This window comes from Pan paniscus, chromosome 20, assembly GCF_029289425.2.
Source record: "Pan paniscus chromosome 20, NHGRI_mPanPan1-v2.0_pri, whole genome shotgun sequence".
NCBI lineage: Eukaryota > Metazoa > Chordata > Mammalia > Primates > Hominidae > Pan > Pan paniscus.
Genome location: NC_073269.2, coordinates 60,636,342 through 60,660,185, shown reverse-complemented (window position 1 = coordinate 60,660,185; position 23,844 = coordinate 60,636,342). Strand labels below are relative to the sequence as shown.

Here is a 23,844-nt window from a genome sequence, read left to right as displayed (position 1 = left end):
GCCTGCATGATCTTGGGCAGTAAGTCCCATCTCTGAGCCTCGGTTTCCTCATTTGGAGCTTGTTGTCATGAACCCCCCTCCTGAGTGGTTTTGGGGACCAGTTGTGCCTGGGTCATGGGAGGGCCTCAGTCATAGTACATTTCCAGACCGGGTTAAGACTTGGGGGTTGAAACATGAGTGGATCCTGGTGTTCGACTGCACAGTCACGGTGAGTGACTTATGTGCTCAACAGCCCACATCTGCTCCTAACATGGGGAAAACCTACTTATAATGTTTCTGAAATATGTAGCCACGGTCCTATGAAGAAAATGAGAAATGAGACTTCCTGTCATAGGCAGGAAACCTTAAGAAGCAGAAGAGGCCAGAGCCGAGTGGCTGCTGACTTGCAAAGTCTGGGGGTCACTAAGGGGGAGGTTTCTGCCTCTGTATGAAACAGAGGAGAACCCCAGGGCCCTCACAGACAGGGAGGGGTCGGGGTTTTGGATGAAAGTGGGAAGTTGTGGGTCCTTCTCCCCTGTGTTTGTGGATGGCACTGGGATATCTCTGCTCATTGACTCAGGTCCATGGTCAGCCCTGAGCCGCCTCCTCCATGTGTGTGAAACAGATTCACTGGAGCATTGTCACACACGGGCGTCTGTCCCACATGCGAGTCTGAGGCTCACACTGGACCCTCCCTGCTGGTTACAGCCCTGAGCAGACTCATGCGGCACTGGCAGGTGGAACCATCTCCCCTTTTCCAGCCTTAACTCCCAGCACAGCCCTAGTGGAAACCCTCTCTGGAAGATGAGGCATGTGGGGAGCATGTGTCCAAAAATGACAAGGAGGAGGAATTATCCTAATGATCAAAAGTGCTATGATGGGCCGGGCACCGTGGCTCATGCCTGCAGTCCCAGCACTTCGGGAGGTCAAGGCGGGCGGGTCACTTGGGCCCAGGAGTTCAAGACCAGCCTGGGCAACATGGCAAAACCTCATCTCTACAAGAAATACAAAAATTAGCTGGATGTGGTGTCATGAATAATGGCCTCCAGCTCATCCAGGTTGCTGCAAAACTCAATCCGTTGTACATCAGTTGCAAAAATTAAAAATATCTAAGAATATACCTAACCGAGGAGGTGAAAGATCTCTACAAGAAGAACAACAAAATGCTGCAGAAAGAAATCGTAGATGACGCAGCAAAATAGAAATATATCCCATGCTCATGGATTGGCAGAATCAATATTGTGAAAATGATCACACTTCCCAAAGCAATATTTAGGTTCAATGCAATTCCCATCAAAATATCAACATCATTTTTTTCACAGAATTAGAAAAAAATCCTAAAATTCATATGGAACCAAAAAGAGGACGAATACCAAAGCAATCTTAAGCAAAAAGACAAATGTAAATTTAATAAACATATCCTAGGCTGAATTGTGGGGGTTGTTTTTGCTTTTGTTTTTGTTTTTGTGTGAGACAGAGTCTTGCTCTGTCACTCAGGCTGGAGTGCAGTGGCGCAATCTCTGCTCACTGCAACCTCTGCCTCCCAGGTTCAAGCAATTCTCCTGTCTCAGTCTCCCGAGTAGCTGGGATTACAGGTGCTTGACACCATGCCTGGCTAATTTTTGTATTTTTAGTAAAGACGGGGTTTTGCCATGTTGACCAGGCTGGTCTCAAACTCCTGACCTCAAGTGATCCGCTCGTCTCGGCTTCCCAAAGTGCTGGGATTACAGGCATGAGCCACCGTGCCCGGCCTGAATTGTGGGTTTTTAAATGTTATTTTTATATTATATAATTTTTAACTCATTAAAAAAATACAAGGAAGTCTGGCCTGGAAACAAAAAAAAAATCCTAAAATTATTTATTTGTAAAAATGCAAATTATTTCCAATGGATTTGCATGCTCACTGGGATTGGACCGTCCAACAGCAAATTCAACACCAGGAGATACTAAAGAAAGGCCTTCAGAAATTCATGGTGAAGACTTCTGTGTTAATCCAAATTATTAAAGACAAAGGCAAACGACCTGTTGGCAGCTTGTCTCACACATTAAACCCAGCATGTCAGGCTTCATCTTGAGGAACGGGGAGGGATTGGCAGTAGACGCCTTAACCATTACATGTACTTTCCCTTCTACATCTTTTCCCTTATGCTTTATTTAATATAATTCAGGACATAGGCACGGGCAAAGACTTCATGAAGAAATCACCAAAAGCAATTGCAACAAAAGCTAAAATTGACAAATGGGATCAAATTAAACTAAAGAGCATCTGCACAGCAAGAGAAACCATTATCAGAGCAAACAGACAAGCTACAGAATGGGAGACAATTTTTGCAATCTGTCCATCTGACAAAGGTCTAACATCCAGAATCCACAAGGAACTTAAACAAATTTACAAGAATAAAACATTAATAAGTGGGCAAAAGGCATGAGCAGACACTTCTCAGAAGACATTCATGTGGCCAGGAAACATGGAAAAAAGCTCAACATCACTGGTCATTAGAGAAATGCAAGTCAAAACCTCAATGGGATACCATCTCACACCAGTTGGAATTGCGATTATCAAAAAGTCAAGGAGAAACAGATGCTGGTGAGGTTGCAGAGAAATAGAAATGCTTTTACACTGTTGGTGGGAATGTAATTAGTTCAACCATTGTGGAAGATGGTGTGGTGATTCCTCAAAGATCTAGAACCAGAAATACCATTTGACCCAGCAATCCCTGGGTATATACCCAAAGGAATATAAATCATTCTATTACAAAGATACATGCATGAATATGTTTTTTGCAACACTATTCATAATAGCAAAGACCTGGAATCAACCCAAATGCCCATCAACGATAGACTGGATAAAGAAAATGTGATACATATACACCATGGAACACTATGCAGCCATAAAAAGGAACAAGATCATGTCCTTGGCAGGGACATGGATGGAGCTGGAAGCCATTATTCTCAGCAAACCAATGCAGAAACAGAAAAGCAAACACTGCATGCTCTCACTTATAAGTGGGAGCTGAACAGTGAGATCACATGAACACAGGGAGGGGGACAGCACATACTGGGGCCTGTTGGAGGAGGGTGAGTTGGGACAGGGAGAGGATTAGGAACAACAGCCAATGCATGCTGGGCTTAATATCTAGGTGATGGGTTGACAGGTGCAGCAAACCACCATGGCACATGTTTACCTGTGTAACAAACCTGCAGATCCTGCACATGTACCCCAGAACTTAAAATAACAATAAAAATTTAAAAAAATTTACAAATCTTGATACAGAGTGAAAGGGAAAGGAAGGTATTTCCAGAGCCACAATTAAAAAAATTTTTTATTGTTTTCACACTTAGTGAAAGCAATTCTAAATGCTGTAATTTAATTGGAAGATCAAAGACTCCAAAACATACAATGCGATATCCTCGAGGGAGGAAAAATGGGAAAAACCACACACTGAAACAGACACACACACGCATGCACATGCACCCTCATAGATACATACGTGGGTGAGTACTCAGAATAGAAAAACCACATACTCAAACACACACACACATGTGAACATGCACCCTCATAGATACACACATGAGCACTCAGAATAGAAAAACCACATACTGAAACACACACACACGAACATGCACCCTCATAGATACATACATGGGTGAGTACTCAGAGCTCAGCTAATGTGTAATTAGAGCCCGTTTTCTCTACAGGGAAAGGAGAAATGAATCCTTTTTCAAAAGTATAGAATATTTTTGTAACTTGGCAATTGTGAATAGTGCTGCAATGAGCTTAGGAGTGTGGACGTCTCTTCTGTGGCCAATTTCATTTCTTCTGGGTATACACCCAGCAGTGGGCTTGCTGGATTATATGGTGGCTGCACGTTTAGTTTTTTGAGGACCTTCCATACTGTTTTCTAAAATGGCTGTGTTAATTTACATGTCCACCAATGGTGTGTAAGGATTTTTTCTCCTCATGCTCACCAACACTGATCTTTCACCATTCTGATAATGGGCAATCTAACAGCTGTGAGGTGATATCTCACTGCAAAATTTCACTTTTTACACATATATGTGTATACATGTATATACACATATACATACAATACTCATGCATATATATGTACATACGTATCTGCACATATGTACATATGTATGTATGGATGTTTATGTATGAATACATACATTTGCATATATACATATATGCATATACTTACATACATATAAACTTCAAGAAGCTATAACCTCACATCTGTTAGGATGGTTACTATGAAAAAGAGTAGAGTAACAAGTGTTGCCGAGGATGTAGAAAAAATAGAACCCCTGCCCTCTGCTAGTGGTAATGTAAATGAGTACAATGACCACAAAAATACTACAGATGTTTTTCAGAAGTTAATGATCAGAGCTACCCTATGTTTCAACAATTTCACTGCTGGGTGTGTATCTAAAGGAAATGGAATCAGTACGTTGAAGAGATGCCCGCCCTCCCATGTTCATGACAGCTTTAGCCACCATAACCAAGACATGGAACCCGGCCAAGCATCCATCAGCAGGCGAATGGATACAGAAAATGAAGCGCTCAGTATAAACACAGCGAAAAACTATTCTGCCTTCTAGAAGAAGGAAGTTGTTTCATTTGTGACAACATGGACGAGCCTAGAGGACATCACGCTACGTGGAATAAAGAAGGCACGGGAAGACACCTGCTGCCTGATCTCACTTATGTACGGATTGCCCCAGTTGAACTCATGGAAGTAGAGAGTAGAAGGTGGTCCCCGGGAGCTGGGCTGGGGTGGAATCAGAGAGCTGCATCGAAGGATACCGCACTTCAGTTAGACAGGAGGAGTAAGTTTGGCAGATCCGTTGTACAATATGGTGACTACAGTTGCTAAAAATGGATTGCATATGCGAAAATTGGTAAGAAAGTGGATTTTAAATGTTCTCTTAACAGAAAGATAACTACGTGATGTTACAGATGTTAATTAGCTTGACCTAGCGATTTCACAGGGCATATTAAAATACCATGTTGCACACCCTAAATATGTAGAATTTTAAACTGCCAAATAAAATAAAGTAAAACATTAAAATAAAATTTTAAAAAAATATTATTTTGAAACAGAAAAACTGTAGAGTTTAAAATATGCCTGTTATAGAATGGAAAATTCTATTTTATATGTCATGACTTTTTTTTTTTTAATTTTTTGAGACAGAGTCTGGCTCTGTTGACCAGGCTGGAGTGCAGGGGCGGGATCTCAGCTCACTGCAGCCTCCATCTCCTGGGATCAAGTGATTCTCCTGCCTCTGCCTCCCAAGTAGCTGGGACTGCAGTGTGCGCCACCACGTCCGACTAATTTTTGTATTTTTAGTAGAGATGGGGTTTTGCCGTGTTGGCCAGGCTGGTCTTGAACTCCCAGCCTCAAGTAATCTGCCGCCTCTGCCACCCTATGTGTTGAGATTACAAGCGTGAGCCACTGCACCCGGGCACATTGCCACTTTTTCTATTCTCAAGAAACATTTGTGATGCTCTGGGTGTGTTTGTGTGTTTCATTAGTGTGTCAGTATTTGTAAGAAATCACCAATGAAGCTTCGTGAACTCGAGTTTATACCATGGGATCATTTTTATTATAATCAATGTTTTTCACACACACACACATATATACACACATACACATCTAAAATGAGTCAGATTCTCTGATTACTCTTATGTTCATTACGTAAACTCCAGTTTAGAATATTTCATCTATTTAATCTGCAATTTCTAGTATATTGGCATAGGTTTGCCGCCTGTTCCATTGTTAGTTTTTGAAAATGTGTGTAGGATCTGTAGGGCTGTCTGCTGACTCACTCCCATATGGAAATGCGTGCCTGCTCTTTCTTTCTCTTGCTCATTGTAGTTAGAATTCATGAGTGTGATTCATGTTTTCAAGAATGAGCTTCACTGGCTTTGTTGAATTTTCAAGCTTTGGTTTTTCCTCATGAACAACTCCTCTTATTATTGTTATTATTCCCTTTCTTATGCCTTCATTTGGAATAACTTGTTATTCTTCTAAATTTCTTTTTTCTCTTTTTCTTTCTTTCTTTTTTTTTTTTTAATTTGAGATGGAGTCTCCCTCTGTCGCCAGGCTGGAGAGTAGTGGTGCGATCTTGGCTCACTGAAACCTCTGACTCCCTGGTTCAAGCGATTCTCCTGACTCAGCCTGCCAAATAGCTGGGATTACAGGCACGCCCACCACCACACCCAGCTAATTTTTGTATTTTTAGGAGAGACAGGGTTTCACCATGTTGGCCAGGATGGTCTCGATCTCCTGAACTCGTGATCTGCCCGCCTCGGCCTCCCAAAGTGCTGGAATTACAGGCATGAGCCACCGTGCCCTGCCCTAAATTTCTTATAGGAAAGCCAAGATCATTCATTTCCTACTTTTTTTCTTTTCTAATTCATTCATTCATGGCTTGTAGTTTTCCAATTTCATCGTTTGATGTGTAATATTTACATTGTGATTCAGTTTAATGCACTTTCTGACTTAGTTTTCTCAGCTACTTCATTGATTATTGAGAAGTCTGTTGCTTTATTTCAAAATTGTAGAGATATTAGTTATTTATACTGCAGAATTGAGTGACCCCTAAAAGTTCCCAGAGTCTCCTGGGGTAGATCCAGGCTGGCTGGGGTCCAATGGTGTCCACTGGGGGGCAGCTCCCATGCATTCCAGACTCTGTGGAGTGTGGGGTCTGCGTCCCCCCCTGGGCTAGTGGATGGCCAGAGTGGCGTAGATGCTGGGCACCGCTGGAGAGGGCCCTTCCTGGGATGGAGGAGGCTCAATTGCCTCCCATCTGAGGGTCAAGCTGTTCAGCTGGGCATAGGTCACATCCTGGGGGGCTTCAGATGCAGCAGGCTGCAGGGGGGAGAGTGAGAGGGAAGGAACGTGGTGGGGGTGGGGGAGGCCTGGGGGTCTGGAGAGGAAAGGACTCACCTCAGTGTCCATCTGTCTGTCCTCTTCCGCCTGTCTGTCCTTTGTGTCCAGGAATTCTTCGGACAGTGGGGAAGGAGGGGAGGCCATTTCTCTCCTAGGTCTGGAGTGTTTCACCTTGGCATACGTCACTGCTTGGGGGTCTTCATCGTGTGGGCTCTGCTGGAGAGAGACAGTGGTGGGGGGTGTCCTTGAATCCTCCTGACCCCCTGGAGTCAATTTTCCCCACTGTTCCCGGGGTGATCCGATTACATCCCTTTCCTGATGGAATCTCAGGGATGCCCTAAGGCCGTGGAGGGTCTGGCCGCTCCCTCCCTGTGGTTCTGGCCTCTGCTCCTCACTCTGACCTTGCCCATTTGGCTGCAGCCTCACGGGCCTTCCTGCAAGAGCTCGCTGCTGCCTCGGGGCCTTTGCACGGTTGTTTCCTCTGCCTGCAGGGGCTCGTCCATTAGAGGATCGTGTGGCCCCCTCCGTCCAGGCGTCTCAGATGACAGCTGAGCAGACAGCCCTCCCCTTCCATTCAGACTGGCCCCACTGCCCCACACTCTCTGCCCTTTCCCTGGTTTATGTTCCTTACAGCACGTTGCACTCCTGGACACGGCGCATTTATTTGCATTTTGTGTCCCACCATGAGGTGAGCTCAGGAGGCAGGGGCGGCTTTGCTCCCTGCTGTGTCTGCAGCTCCCCTGGGGAGCCCAATCCACAGTGAGCTCCCTGGGAACACTCGCTGGATGAATGAATGAAGGGGAGCCCAGGGGACCGAGGTGGTTCATTTATTCCTCATCCTCCTGAGGCCTGGGGAGCGCTCTAACAACCAGACGGCCAAACAGAGGATGAGGAGCAGGAAGGGGACCCGGGAGGAGGCCCACGAGGTCCCAGGACAGCAGGAGAGAGTGAGGTCGCAGCAGGCGGGAGGCAGCGTGCTGGACAAGGAGGGGTCCACCGTGACGATGCTGAGAGCCGGGGGAAGGAGGACAGAGAAGTCCTGCAGGATTAGATCTGGCACCAGGAGGCCTTTGGTGCCCGGGACAGGGGCGGGGCCTCACCCGAGTGTCCAGCTCCACTCCGTCCTCAGGCTGTGTGTCCTTCACGGCAGCATCTGCTGGGGCAGAGCAAGGGGTTCGTCTCTTGGGAAGGTTCCCTGGGCCCTCTGAGTCCTGCCAGCCCCTGCTCAGCTCCCAGATGGGGCCACTGAGATGCAGGGAGGGGCTGCAATGTCCCTGAGGTCCCACAGTGTGGGGTGAGATCATCTCACCCTGAGCCCCAGACCCTTTCCAGCCGGTGCCGCTTTCCCCATTGCTACGGAAACTTCGGGGTCCCCATCTCCCTCCTGGCTGGTCACCTCTTCCTCTCACTCACAGAGGTTTTCTTCCTGGGCATCGGCAGCTGGGCTGGACCTGGGGGAGGAATGGGAGCTTTGGGGGCAGTGTATGGGCCACGAGCGGGTGGGAATCTGGGGTCTTCGGACAGAATTACCTCCTCTGCAGGCCTCTGTCTGTGGGCTCTGGCCCCACAGCCCCTGCAGGATGTTGGAAATCAGCCTTTCTCTGGTCTGGGGGAAGAAGGACAGAGCCTCAGCCCTGGGAACATTGGAGCCCCCTTCGCCCCGCACACACAGCTCAAAGGTAAGGAAGGAAACCTGAAAACACTCCTGCCTCCATGTTCCAAATACCTCATGAGATGGACAGAGCCCAAAGGACACTTTACATTTGTAGATGGGACTGAGCCCGGAGGACACTTTACATTTGTAGATGGGACTGACATTAAGTGCTTTCTCCATTCACCTGTTGAGAAATGCTGGAACAGTTTCTCAAAGCTGCATTTGCCCAGAGGTTTGGATTCTCTTTGGCTGTGCCCTGAGCCCACCCTCAGTCGGCCCTCAGGGTCCCCCCATTCCCTACTCACTCGATGTCCAGCGTTTGCCCTGACGTCGGTGTCGGAGGACGAGGAACAGGAGGAGGAGGAGGAGGAGGAGCAGGAGGACGACGGCCACCAAGAAGCCGATCACAACCCCCAGGTGCCTTCCCAGACCTTGAGCACGATGATGTCAGGGATGGGGGTGATGTCATTGAAATGAGCGCCTACTGTGTGCAGGTGACTGCTGGACCTTCTATTCACCACCTCCAACCCCCACAACAGTCGTGCAGCACAGAAACATCCACCCCACCCACTCTACAGATGAAAAACTGACGCTCAGAGAGGGGAATCGCCTGCCCCGGGCCCCCAGCCAGGAAGCGGCAGAGCTGGGAAGGGAACCCGGGAGTCTGACCTGCAGCCCTTGTTCCTGCACCAGAGCCGAGTCCCGGAGCTGCAGGGAAAGAGCCTGACTGTCTTGAACCATGACTCTGCTCCCCTCCCCTGCCCCAGGTCACCGTCTCTGCTGCAGGTGGGACAGGACAGGCCCCCTCTGGAATCGGGTCTGGGAGGTTCCCTGAGGGGCCTCCTCTCCCAGGAGGGCACAGCTGGGAGTGAGAGCTGAAAGGAACTTTCCCACCTGCAGGCCTCTCGCCTTTACACTTGGAGAAACTGAGGCCCAGGCAGGGGAGGGGCCTGTCCACATCACCACCTCCAGAGGAGCCTGAACCTAGGACAGAACCCACCCCTGCCTCCCCTGGACCCCGCCCACCTCCCACTCAGAGCCCCCACTCACCACTCTGGGGATCCGACCCGGTGGGGGTGTGGGGCTGGTCCTCAGGGCCTGCTGGGTCAGGATAGGGAGGTGAGGGCTGGGGCTGCCCTGCTCCCCACATCAGCCCGGCTGCTCCTCCCCCAGGCTGGGCCTCAACATCTCCCTCTGCCTCGACCCCCCGCCCCTCACCAGCCCAGCCTCAGAGCCCCTGGGAGCCTGTGGCCCCTCCTCTGGCTCTGCCTGGCTCCCTGGAGGGAAGCTCGTGCCCGAGTCTTTGAGGGGAATGGGATTCTCTGGGAGACCCAGGGCTGCCCTGGGGGAGGCCGCACTCCCTTGAGTCCAGAAGCCTCAGGGACTCACCAGATGTGTAGGTGGGGCCTGTTGTGGGGGAGCTGGGTCCCCCAGAGGGTCCTGGGTAAAAGAGTGAGAGGAGGCTGGGGAGCCGGGGCTTCCCTGAAGTCTCCACCTCAAACCAAATTTCTCTACATGGGCCCTGTGGCCTCCCCAGCCCCTCCCTCCACCCACCTCTCCTGTCCATGATGCTGGCGATACCCCTGAGTGTGGGCAGGCCTGGGAGGGCCCCGTTCTCCTCCTTCCCTCTGAGGGTGAGTCCCCCTCTGGCTGAGCCCCTCTCAGACCCCCACTCACTCCATCCCAGACCAGAGCTCTCCTGGGGCAGCGCCTGAGCTGAGCCTTTGAGCTCAGAGAGGACAGGGTCAAGGCCCCCACCTGAGACCACGAGCTCCAGGGGCTCACTGGGGTGAGTCAGCAGGTAGGGGTCGGAGTTGAGTGAGCCGTAGCACCTGTAGGTCCCCGCGTGGGCTGAGGTCACAGGACTCATGGGGAATTCAGCCTGGTACTGAGGAGATTTCTGTGTTGATCTTAGATGGAGGGGGGCATCAGCTGCTCCTGCCTTGGTCAGAAGGAAAGTGTGGAACTGCTGCCATGACTGACACAGCAGGGTCACGTTCTCTCCTGAGGCCACTGTGGGGCCCGGCTGCACCGAGAGGGAGGGTCTGTCAGGGATCTGTCCTAGAGAGAAGAAGGATGGGTGAGGGGCTGCCCCACCTTGTTCTGAGCTGACACCTCCCCAGGCCTCTCCCTGGGACCCTCAGTCTCTCTGTCTCTGTTTTCTCTGAGTCTCCCCTCCCCGCCCACCCCTGTCTCTCTCTGTCTCTCCCTCCCTTAGGACCCCCACACCTCATCCCGGCCATCACCACCTGGTGTCCCCCAGCAGGGCCTGTGCGGAGCCTGGGTCCCTGACTGAACCCGCTGGGCTCCTCACCTGTGATCAGGATGTCCAGGGGGTCACTGGGGGCCGACCACTCGGAGGAGAGGTTGTGTGCACCGTAGCATCTGTACTGGCCCCCGTGGGAGGGTCTCACAGGGCCCAGGGTGAAGATGGCCTGGGAGAGCCCAGCCTGGGGCTGTGCGCCAGCGAGCTGGAGGAAGTCACGTTCCCCGTCCTTATACAGAACAAATCTGTCGTAACCAGCATCAGAGCCACACTGGAGGGTCAGCTTCTCCCCAGGGGCCACGACAGGACCCGGCTGCACTGAGAGTGATGGCTTCTTAGAAACACCTGGGAAAAGGTGCTCATGGTTTCCAGGAGCCGACCCTCAGGCTTCCCCACAAACCCTCCCTCTCCCCCGGGGCCTCACCACTGCTGATCTTCCTGTATCTCTGGCCCCAGGAGCCCTGAGACCTCTCGCCCCAACATCATCCCACCTGGAGCTGCCCTGAGACGCGGCTCCTCCCCACCTGCCTGGAGACTCAGGGAAACTCAGGGAACTCCAGGCAATGCTGTGAATTTCTCACCTAGGACCAGGAGCTCCAGGAGATCACTGGGTGAAGACCACACATAGGGAGAGCTCGAGTCATAAGCATAGCACCTGTACGACCACCTGCGACTCGGGCTCACGGGGCCCACAGAGAAGATGGCCCGGGATGACCCACGGGCATGGTTCAGGCATTGTGGGTGTTCATCTTCTCCTTCCTTACACAGAATGAAGCCGTCAAATTCCACCTGTGAGACACACTGGAGGGTCACATTCCCTCCTGAGGTCACCACAGGGCTGGGCAGAGCTGAGAGGGTGGGTTTGCTGTAGGCTCCTAGGAGAGAAGGAGGCACCGTGTTAAATGGGGCTCCCACCTCCCACATCATCCCCAGGGCTGGGCTGTGAGAGCGGAGATGCCCCTGAGAGCCGACCCCCTTCCTGAGGGCAGAGCCTGGGGCTGGGACCCCTGAGTGTCCTCTCACCTGTCACCACCAGCTCCAGAGGGTCACTGTTCTCTGACCGGCCTGCAGTGTGGCTACCATAGTAACAGCGATACCGCCCTGCGTCTTCCCAGGTGATGGGTGGGATGGGGAACTGGCCCTTCTTCACAAGCTCCTGTGGGATCCGTGTAATCCAGAGTGCTGTTTTCTTTTCTCTATATAGATGGTACTCCTGCGTCTCCAGGCTCCCCTGACACCTGAGGGTCACAGGACTCCCCTGGGTGATCACAGAGCCTGGCTCAGCCCAGAGGGTGGGCTTGGGGAGGGACCCTGGAAGGAAATCAGAGTTCAGATTCTAAGTCATTTCCCACCCAACCCAACAGATTCCAGCTCTCAGGCCAGGACTCTCCAGACGCCCCCATCAGTCAGTCCAGAACTGCTATTCCCCATCCCCAGCTGCACGGAGGTGGCCCCTTGTCCCCAGTGAGGAGGAGGGACCTGGGACAGCTGGGGACAGACTCACCTGCCTGCACGTGGGTCCTGGGGCCCAGACTCAGCCCTGGAAGAGAGTTCCCTGTGAGGGATTTGTCCCCTGAAGCCTGAGCAGGCCCTCCCCTCCCTGGGATCTTTGTGAGCCCCTGGGGTCTCCTTAGGGACCAGAGTTTTGCTGTGGGGTGAGGTCCCTCCTAGGTTAGAATCTCCCTCCCTCTTCAAATCTCACCGAGACAGATCAGGACCATGAGGATGGGGGTCATGGCGTCTCCTCCCACTGCCCTGCTCTGCGGATGGATGAGCCCTTGGTGCTGGCAGGACAGAGACACACAGGGTGTGGCCAATCGGAGGCTGGGTCCTTCTTGTCATGGGGTTTTGTCATCTACAGCCACACAGGAAGTGGAACTGCCCTCCCCAGGAGCCTGGCTCTCATTCCTTTAGGGCTGAGGTGGGGGTAGTCACTAGGCCCTCTGCATCATTTCAGACAGTAATGGGCCCTTTCCTGACCCCCAGCCACTGTCTGTCTGGTTTGTTTTCATCCCACAGAGAGCCAGGATGTAGCAGCAAATAAAACTGGTGCCTTCCTGTGTCTGTCCTTCCAGATGAGGGTGAGTGGAGGCATCTCCTTCCTTCTCACAGCCTCCCCCAAGCTCTCCCTCCCTCCTTCAGCCTGTCCATCAGCACAGCGTTGTGGGGTCCTTACCATGGCAGTCGTCCCTTCAGCCCTGGAGATGCTTCAGGGAAGACCCAGGTCCATGCTGCAGGCAGACTTAGATCAGCAGAGACGCATCTTGCATCTGGCTGTGCCGTCCAGGCTGAGCTGCGTGTGGCAGCGAGCACAGAGGAGAAATGCAGGGAAATAGGGAAGAAAAGTTGACTTCTTTCTTGACACTGGATTGTGGGTTTTCTTTCAACCAAATAGTCCCCTCTCAACTTCCCCTTTTTAAAATATTTTGCTACAGTGTCCACCCCCACCCACCGGGAACAAACCTCTGAGTCTTTCCTGCCTCCTTGGTGCCCCTTGCTTACTTGGCCGTCCCTCTGCACCTCAATCCCTGTTCAACGTTTTGGGAACAATGACTTATGTTTGAGCTTTGATTTGGGGAGTGGGACAGGGAGTTTATATTTATTCAACGACTGGTTATCATCCACTGCCTACATGACCTCGGGCGGTAATGAACCATCTCTGAGGCTCAGATTCTTCCTTTGGCGACTGTTGTCACAAATCCCACTCGTGACAGTGGTTGTGGGGTCAGTGGTGCTGGAACATTGGGAGGGGCTCATTTGTGCTTGATTTCCAGACGAGGGTAAGACCTGAGGTGTTTGGGACGTGAGAGGATCTTGGTGTTGGACTCCACGTTCTGTAGGTGATTGATGTGTCCACTCTGGATCTCACATCTGACCCTAATGGATAGATGGACGTGTACTATTTCTGAAATACCCAGAGCATCAATGTCATGAGCAGAAAAAGAGATGTGGAAGTTCCCAAGTGTAGATGGATCCACAGGAAAGAACAGAGGCCACAGGTGAGATGCCACAGGGACCTGGGACCATCAAGGGCTCATTAGAGTGGAGGTTTCCACCACTGAGTGGAGCCAGGAGAGGAACCTCGGGATCTGCAATGACAGTGAGGGGCTCAGGGCTCCAGACCAAGATGGGAGGCTGCATCCTCCAGCTACACCTGAGGCTGGAGTGGACCCCAAGCAGCCCAGGGGAATTCCCTCAAGGGAGTGCACCAAACTGTCCAGTGATAGAGCTGCTGGGATTCCAAAGAAAGAAGCACTAAACACCAGGGTGTGCATAGAGCATTTATTAGGGGGACTTCCATATAGTGAGGCGCCCTCGTCTCCTTGCCCAGTGTCTCCTTGTGGAGCTCAAGGATGTGCTTCCACATAGCAGTTTTTAAATTACAAAGTAATTTTAAAACTCCTGGAGAAAATGAAAATTATTCTCCAATGAAAGACAAGCACATTGGGACTGGATTTCCCAAGAGTAAAAAGTGACAAGAAAATGACTGGGGGTTGAGGTTGAAGTTGGCTGAGTGGAAAGGGCTGGAGTCTGCCTACTCACTAAGAGGACCCAAAATAGCGAGTAAATACCAACAGGTCAAGTGGATCTTCCAAGAGGATGTTGGGGTTCACCTGAGAAACATGAGGACACAGAGAGGAGAGAAGAGAAGAGAAAATGTGGGAGCCAGGAGAGGCTCCTAACATGGGGAAGGGGTGAGTGAGTGAGAGATTCCCTAACACGGGGAAGGGGTGAGTGAGTGACAGCCTCCCTAACAGGGGGAAGGGGTGAGTGAGTGAGAGGTTCCTAACACGGGGAAGGGTGAGTGAGTGAGAGATTCCCTAACACGGGGAAGGGGTGAGTGAGTGAGAGGCTCCTTAACAAAGGGAAAGGGTGAGTGAGTGTGAGGCCCCCTAACACGGGGAAGGGGTGAGTGAGTGAGAGGCTCCTTAACAAAGGGAAAGGGTGAGTGGGTGTGAGGCCCCTGGGATCCACACCCCTGTCTTGGCCCTTTACAGTCCTGGTCACAGGAGAGCCCCTGACCCCCCTTGGCCTGCAGAGGCACAGGGAGTTCCTGGAGATGGTGCAGAGGCGCCTCCGGAGCCCACGTGGAATCCCACAGGCTTCTGATCCCTGAGCAGCCTGGGTCCAGCTGCCACTGCCTTAGCAGGGAGGGAGGAGGCCAGGCACCTCTGTGGGCCCCAGAATAAGTATGACAACTGGGGCACGGGAGCAGCCAAGCTGAGCACCACACAGCTGCCCACCTCTGTTGCTTCCTGCGAAATGGGGCTTCCTTCCTGCTAATGGGGCTTGCCAGCTGCAGGGCCCCAGTGCACCCGTCCTGCCCCCACCCGAACACCGTGGCTCTGGCTCGGTTCCTCTGAAAGCCCAATGCTCAGAGGCCCCTGACAAGCCCTTTGCAGTCACTGCCACCTCTGCCTCTGCCCCTGCTGCCCCAGGCCCAGGGAGGGTGTGAGGAGGCCTGGCATTTTCGCGTGTCCCCAGAGCAAAACCGAGTGACACTTCTTCAGGAGGGAAGTGTGAGCGGGCCCTGTGCCCCACAGCTGCCAGTCTCCAGTGCCCCAGCCGAGGGTCCCTGCCCTCCCTAGTGACAGGCCCACAGCACAGCTGCCCTGCCCCCACCTGGACATTTCAGCTGTAGCCCCCAGCCCTTCTGAGAGCCCAGTCCCCACAGGTCTGTGATCTGCCCCAGGCTCTACCACCTGAGCCTTCTGCCTGCCCCGCCTGAGGGTTCTGCCTATGCCCTGGGGACCAGCCCATCCCTCCCCATCACAGCCAGCATTTGAACCCCGGAGCAGCTGAAACCCAGTCCAGCCCCTTCAGGACTCACACACACTGTCCAGCCGGCCACCTAGGGGCCTGCGATCTGGGAACTACCTGCCCTTTCCTACCCTGCTGACACCTGACCGCTCACCCCAGGGCCTGAGGTCGGGCCCACTCAGCCAGCAACACCACCACAACTGACGTCCACTCTCCCATCCAGAGAGGCAGAAGCCCCACATCCCACCTACATGAAGCAGCTACCACGTCAGACAACAGACAGCTGCTCAGGGTCTGCACTGGGCTGAGGGAGGAGGCTCTGCCTTGGAACCACGCCTGCAGAGAGTGGCAAGGCAGGTGTTTCCCATGGCCCTCAGCCACACTGTGGCCTGGGGAGAGACAACAGTGTGTGTCTGAACTGAGACTCATGAGCCCTGGAGCACGGGTGTGATAGGGAGACAGACAACGTTCCTCCCTATGGGACTGGAAACGGTGTAGCTCCTTCATCCCCCGCAGAGACCTCAGGGCATTTCACTAGGAGCTGCTCCAGCCATGTTCATCAGGATTAGTGCCTGCACTCATCACTGGGATATCTGTGGGCAAGCTGGGGGTTCCAGCTCTGCCCAGGGGTGTTCCCTCTCCCCCGTGGAACAGGAAGCTCAGGGCACCTGACACTCCACGGTCCAGCCCTTCCCCTGAAACAACAGTCAGCACCTCACAGGAAACACACCAGGTCCATATCCACCTGCTTGTGCCGAGGGTGGCTCTTACCCTTAAGCACCAGCTCCTGGCCGCAATTTGAGCTGCACAGCCCGACACAAACCCTGCTGCAGAAGCACCCAAAGCTATGGGAAAAGCCAAAAGACCCTTCCCAACATGCTCTACAGTCACCCTCCCTGCGGGGCCGGGGGAAAATGCGCAAAACAAATCCCATCCAAATGAAAATAAATTCGAAGAGAGTAAGTGGAGGCCTCTCCAGATGAGAAGGAATCAGTGTAAGGATTCTGACACCGTGAAAAATCTCAATATTGTGGCACCACCAAAGGATCGCACTAGCTCGCTAGTGATGGATGCTGAAAACAATGGAAACTCTGAAAGGACAGATAAAGAATGAGATTGAGACAAAAACATTACAAAGAATCAATGAAATAAAAAGTTGGTTTTTTGAAAGCATAAATAAAATTGACAGATGGCTAACTACACTAACCAAAAAAAGGAGAAGATTTAAATAAGCACAGTCAGAAATGATAAAGCTGACATTACAACCAACACCACAGAAATACAAACGATCATCAGAGATTACTTTTAACAGCTTTATGCACATAAACTTGAAAACCTAGAGAAATGAATGAATTCCTAGACACATACAACTTCCCAAGATCGCACAGGCAAAAAATGGAAACCCTAAACAGACCGATAACAAGTAACAAAAAAGAATCAGTACTAAAAATCTTCCAGCAAAAAAGCCCAGGAACAGATGGATTCACAGTCGAAATTTGCCATATATACAACGAAGAGCTGGTGCCAATCATAATGAAAGTATTCCAAAAAATCAAGGTGATGGGATTCTTTCCTAGCTCATTCTATGAAACCAATATCACCCTGATAGCAAAATCAGACAAGGATCCAACAGAAAAATAAAACTACAGGCCAAGAAACCTGAGGAACACAGGTGCAAAAATCCTCAAGAAAATGCTGTTAAACGGAATCTAACAGTGTATCAAAAACATAATTCATCATGATCAAGTTGGCTTGATTCCAGGGAAGAAAGGATGGTTCAATATATGCAAGTCAATAAAAGTGACTCATGACATAAACTAAGAACAAAAAGCATATGATCATCTCAATAGATGCAGATAAAGCATTCAAGAAAGTCCAATATCCCTTCATGATAAAATCCCTCAACAGACGAGGCATGAAAGAAACATACCCCAAAATAAGAGCCTTATATGACAAACCCACAGCCAACATTAAAATTGAATGGGGAGAAGTGAAAGCATTTTCCCAAGAAATGGAACAGGACAAGGATGTCCACTCTCACCACTCCTATTCAACACAGTACTGGAAGTCCTAGCCAGAGCAATCAGGCAACAGAAAGAAAGAAAGTGCATCCACATTGGAAAAGAGAAAGTGAAATTATCTGTGTGTGCTGATGACACGATCATATACCTAGAAAACCCTGAAGATTCTTCCAGAAGACTCGTAGACTTGATAAGTGACTTCAGTAAAGTCTCTGGATAAAAAAATCAAGCTACAAAAATCAGTAGCTTTTCTATACATCAGTACCATTCAAGCTGAGAACCAAATTAAGAACACACAAACACAAACACACACTGAGAAGTATATTTAACCAAGGAGGTGAAAGACCTCTACACAGAGAATGACAAAATGCTGATGAAAGGAATTGTAGGCAACACAACCAAATAGAAAAATATTCCTTGCTCACAAACGGAAAGAATCAATATTGTTAAAATGACCATGTTGCCCAAAGCATACTACAGATTCAACACAATTCCTATCAAATTACAAATGTCATTTCTTTAACAGAATTAGAGAAAAAGCAATTTTTAAATTCATTTGGAACCAAAAACCAGCCTGAACAGCTAAAACAATTCAATGCAAAAAGAACAAAACAGGAGGCATCACATTGCCTGATTTCAATTTATATTATAAGGCCATAGTAACTAAGACAGCATTTACTAGTACAAAAATATACACAGACGTCAAGGGAACAGAATAGAGAAACTAGAAATAAAGATACATGCCTACAACATACTGAGCTTTGCTAAAGTCAACAAAGTAAACAATGGGGAAAGGACACCCTATTTAATAAAGGATGCTGGAAAAACTGGGTAGCCATATGCAAAAGAATAAAACAGGAGCTTTATCTCCCACCATGTACAAAAATTAACTCAAGATGAATTGAAGACCTCAATGTGAGACCTGAAACTGTAAATCCTAAAACAAAACTTGGGAAAAATTCTTCTGGACATTGGTCCAGGCAAAGGACTTATGTTAAAGACCCTTAAAAATGCAACAAACCCCCGAATAGACAAATGAGACATGATTAAAATTAAAAGCTACTGCACAGCAAAAGAAACAATCAACAGAATGAACAGACAACCTACACAATGGAAGAAAATATTTGCAAATTATGCCTCCAACAAAAGACTAATGTCCAGAATCTGCAAGGAAGTCAAAGAATTCAACATGAAAAAAAAAAACCACAGACAACTTTATGGAAAACTGAGTAAAGACCGTCAACAGACATTTCTCAAAACAAGAAATATAAGTGGCCAACAAACACATTTAAAAATGCTCAACACCATTAATCATCAGAGAAATTCAACTTAAAACCACACTGAGTATCAACTTACATCAGTCAAAATGGCTACTTTTAAGAAGTCAGAACCAACAGATGTTAGCAAGATACATGGTTGGTAGGAATGTAAATGAGTTTATCTTCTATGGAAAATAATGTGGAGCTATCTCAAAGAACTAAAAATAGAACTACCATTTCACTTAGCAATCCCATTACATGGTATCCAGCCAAAGGAAGTCATTATATTAAAAAGACAATTGGGTCGGGTGTGGTGGCTCACGCCTGTAATCCCAGCACTTTGGGAGGCCAAGACAGGCAGATCACCTGAGGTTGGGAGTGTGAGACCAGCCTGGCCAACATGGTGAAACCCTGTCTCTACTAAAAATACAAAAAAATAGCTAGGCATGGTGGCGAGCATCTGTAATCCCAGCTACTTGGGAGGCTAAGGCAGGAGAATCACTTGAACCCAGGAGCCGGAGGTTGCAGTGAGCAGAGATGGCACCATTGTACTCCAGCCTGGGCAACAAGAATGAAACTCCATCTCAAAAAATAAAAAATAAATAAATAAGACAACTGCACTCATTATGTTTGTTGCAGCACTATTCACAACAGCATAGACATGAAACCAAACTAAGTGCCCACCGACGGTTGATTGATTTTAATAGTTACTTGGTTCATATGCTCCATACGCCAGCCCCACCTGGCTCGCATACAAAGCATATTCACTGCTTCATCTGGGATGCTGCACTTGGTGTTTTATTGGGAGAGTTGGCTAGTCCCCTTCTCAGGGCCAACAGACCTTTCAGTGGCGTTTGTCTGGTCCACTGAGCTGGTTGTTCTCTCTGGAATAACCTCCTGTGCATTTGGATCTCATATACTCATCAGTGATTGTTTAATAGTGAGCTACGGGTCCTGCATCAATCCAAACAAGCTCTTAAATTCTGAAGCATTTAAAATTAAGAATGTGGGCATGAACCCGGGAGGCGGATGTAAGCCCAGATGGCGCCACTGCACTCCATCCAGCCTGGGCAACAGAGCGAGACTCCATCTCAAAAAAAAAAAAAAAAAAAAAAAAAATTAAGAATTTGGCCCTTAAAGTGGTTATTTTTTACAATCTACTACATAGATTATTTTTAAGAAACTGATGATAACAATCTAAAAAGTAGAACAATTCCTTTGCATTATACCCTCTGGTTTTAATAGTTACTTGTTTTTGCCCTTCCTCTGTATCAAGTATCTTCTTGGTAATCACAGGTCTCAGAGTTAACTTTTGTTGTCCTGGCTAAATTGTTCTTTTTATTTAGTTTTATCTCTGTAATTTTTTCTTCATTTTAAAGCAACTGTTAAACAGTTTCTTAACTAGAAAAAAACCTACTTTTTTTTTTGCAAAACCCATATCCTTGTGTTTTATATGCGTCACCAAAAACATTTTATACTCCTACTATTTTAATTTAGTAACCCAAATTTCAAGTGAAAAAAAAAACGAGGTTTAACATAACATAGCTCTAATTACTGGAGAGAGTTTTAAGATTAAATTTACTAAATTAATTTTACTAAATATTAAAATTAGGTGAATTCAAGGGCATCTTAGCTAGTGTCTGCCAATCTGATAAGGACTTACTTTTTTTAAAAAAAGACAACTGATGAGCTGTTTCATGTAGTTTGGTAGTGAAGTATCACTTCCAGATAACACATATGAAGATACAGATATAACAGGCATACAGAATAAAAAGAGCAGGTCTAAAAGATATTTCATTTTTCTGTTTTTAAATAAAAATTCCTCTCTTACTTTAGATAATTAATAAAAGTTACAGAAGCCAACACAAGGTGAGGGAGAGAGCTATCATCCAAGGCCTTTCAAAAGAGAAAAAGCCGAACTTCGATAAATTCATTGGAAGAATTTCAAAAAGACAGATTGTAGAATTTAAAAATTAAAAACTTTTTGCATTAAGAATAAGTTAACATTTTAGTAAAACCTTGTTTTAACCAATTATTTAGTTTTGTATTAGTGTGTGTTTTTTAAATAGCAAAGACCCATCTGTAGAATGACTATTATAATTTATTTCTTAATCATAACCAACTACATTACACAACCTTTCTTGTTTTAAAAAAAGTCTTATTGTGACTTACAGAGACCACTTACAACATGCTTAAACTGCCTGTTTTGTCCTAAATATCCCTCTTTCTTGAACTATCAGTTATTTTATTTCAGGACAAAAATTCACTACATAAGACTTTCTTGTGTAAAATTACTTTCCTTTTCATCTTTTTTACCAAAATTCCTCTTTATATTTATAACTGTCTTTACATCTCTTATTTCCTGGTTCCATTTATCTTGTTTTATACATAACTTTTAAAAAAGCTTTGAATTAAACACGGATATTTATCTTTTAATAAGAATTGTTTTTTAAAAATGTTTTCCTGTAATTTTTAAATTATAAATTACCCAGCTAGTCAATTAACATCTATTATTTAATATAACTTTAGATTGTAAATTATGTGACAAGTTTGTTTATAGGCATTTATTCCATTGCATTTACTTGATAAACTTATTTAATTGTTTACCTAGATTATTTATGAACACTGTGACGGTCATCACTTAAAGTTAATTGCCTGTTAACCAATGTTATAAACTATGAATTTCAGGTGTTTACCTAAGTAAGGGAACTTATGGTTAAATATAAAGTTATTTTTTTAAACCAATATCTCAGTAGTCAGCTGTTTTCATTTAACCAACAATATTACATGGCTTATTTATTAAAAATTATACAAGCAAAGATCATTCTGTTTTGGGCTGGGTTTATAATTTTGTTTTGTATGTGTCAGGCTGCTCTTGAACTCCCAACCTCAGGTGATCCACCAGCCTCGGCCTCCCAAAGTGCTGGGGTTACAGGCATGAGCCACCGTGCCTGGCCATGTTTATAGTTTTATAACCCTTATGGCAAATGTTATACTATTCTGCAGGGATAAGCACAAAACCACTTATGCAATAAACGCAAACAAAAACGCTAACAATTCTTAAGACATTTCTAATCTTATTTTACCAATAATTTTAAAGCCAGCTTATTTATTAAAGATTTTACTTAAGTGAACTTGAAGAAGCATCTTGTTCTGATAAAGTATTTGATTTAAGCACTTTTATTTTCTTTAAGCCAATTAATTAGAGCTCTTTTGTATATTTTTAGTAGTGAAACATTATGTACACCACACACAGATTCATGGACGCATTAGGCATGCTGATAGAAGTACATCTTATAGATTCAAAAAACCTCTTTTTTTCCTATCTCAAACTTTCAAACTCTTTTTTTTCTTTTTTTCTTTTTTTTTTTTTTTGAGGCAGGGGCTCACTCTGTCACCCAGACTGGAATGCAGTGGCATGATCTCGGCTCACTGCAACCTACATCTCCCATGCTCAAGCGATTCTCCTGTCTCAGTCTCCCAAGTAGCTGGGATTACGAGTGTGCCACTACTGCCTGGCTAAGTTTTGCATTTTTAGTAGAGACAGGGATTCACCATGTTGGCCAGGCTGGTCTTGAACTCCTCATCTCACATGAGTCACCTACCTCAGCTTCCCAAAGTGCTGGGAATACAAGTGTGAGCCACCACGCCCAACCCTTTCAAACTCTTCATAACCTGTTTCCTTACCCCAGACAGTTGTCAGCTAAATAACCCTAAATTTCCATGTTACAGGAAACACTTTTTAGGAGAAAAAATCAGCAAAACTTACATCTCAAAGTACAGAGGAAGAAGTCTGGTGTGTTAGAGGGAAATTAAAATGGGTTCACTGCCAATTAAACATAAAATTATAGAAATCTATCATAAAGGCTTTTAAACACACACACACACACCACACACACACACACACACACACACACAGACATACTGTAGCTTTTACTTCAAAACTCTAGCCATGAGATATTAATATAAATTTACCAGCTTGCAAAAAAAATTTGGATCTAAACAGTGGTTTTTATCTCAGTAGAAAGGTAACAGCAGATGTAAAGCAGGCAGAAAAGAAAATAGAGAAAGAGAGAACTTAGGAACTCTATAGCGTGCAAGCCGCCATTAGGGCTCTCTTACCTTGATGTAAATGTGCACAAAGACCATACTATTTTTGTTTTACACAAACTCCAGCAAGCAGAGGCACCATAAAACCAATGGAGTGCCCACAAGGGGGTCACTCTTCTTGCTTTCTCCTCATTCTTAGATTATTTGTTTCCCACTTTTTCTTTTCTTTTCTTTTCTCTTCCTCCTCTCCTCTCCTCTTCTTTTCTTTTCTCTTCTCTTCTTAAAGGAGGAAGTGAGCTGTGGGCTAGAGGTTTGTGCAGTGGGTCACAGTGTGCTGGTTGTGGGTGGGACTCCACAGGGTCTCACCACTGAGTCATTTCTTCCCTCTCATGTGTCTCAGTTTCTCTCTCCGAAGGTCTAAATACCTCCAGGAGGGCCCAAAATGCAGAGTGACCAGCTCGATATGTGCTTCCTGGACAAGCCTTTTTAAAACTCATTTTGTTGGGTGTTCCCTGTAGGCCACTCACATCACGATGGGGTCCACCCACCCCCAGACACTCCCACAAGCCCCCCTCATCACTTCCCACATTTTGGCTGGGAGGAGCAAAATGCCCTTTCTTTTTTAAGCTGAGGAAACACAGTCTCTCATTTCCCTATGAAAACAACAGTTCAGTTCCTCATGCAAATGTGAACAGACAAGCAAAATCGAGATTAATTTGGGGAGAAAAGCAATGGAGAAGACCCTTTAGAATGTATCTCCCAACTAGAAGTAGGATCCTTAAACAACAACTTCCTAGAAAGAAAAAGAAATAGTAGATCAGAATAAATAAAGGGCCGTCAACCAAAGGGAGGTCGGGGCTCAGGAGGACTTACCACTTCTGGCAGAGAAGAAGCTCAAAATCCTGGAGGCTTTCAGTGGGCCCCTGCTGGTACCTTAGCTCCAGGTTGAGACAACTCC

At 47.4% G+C, this 23,844-nt stretch overlaps 1 protein-coding gene across 11 annotated transcripts; it reads right to left on the bottom strand.

Annotated features, from left to right (window-relative positions):
* Positions 1–5,563: 5,563 nt before the first annotated feature.
* LOC103783591 (leukocyte immunoglobulin-like receptor subfamily B member 1) lies at positions 5,564–23,548 on the bottom strand. Of its 11 annotated transcripts, none has more exons than XM_034946392.3 (17): positions 22,959–23,545; positions 12,972–13,088; positions 12,498–12,579; positions 12,300–12,335; positions 11,819–12,106; positions 11,377–11,670; positions 10,844–11,140; positions 10,288–10,590; positions 9,919–9,969; positions 9,580–9,630; positions 9,199–9,237; positions 8,835–8,960; positions 8,406–8,481; positions 8,289–8,326; positions 7,976–8,028; positions 6,933–7,091; positions 5,564–6,854 (listed from the first exon to the last, which is right to left on the bottom strand). In XM_034946392.3, exons 2-17 carry the CDS (start codon positions 12,972–12,974, stop codon positions 6,708–6,710), a joined length of 2,043 nt encoding a protein of 680 aa, XP_034802283.2. In that variant the 5' UTR covers positions 12,975–13,088; positions 22,959–23,545; the 3' UTR covers positions 5,564–6,707. The 11 variants fall into 11 exon arrangements, 9 of the variants coding, with proteins under 9 accessions (XP_034802283.2, XP_034802284.2, XP_034802285.2 ...); XM_034946393.3 differs by having other exon boundaries at positions 6,933–7,088; positions 22,959–23,544; XM_034946394.3 differs by lacking the exon at positions 9,199–9,237 and having other exon boundaries at positions 22,959–23,544.
* Between the last annotated feature and the right edge of the window lie 296 nt (positions 23,549–23,844).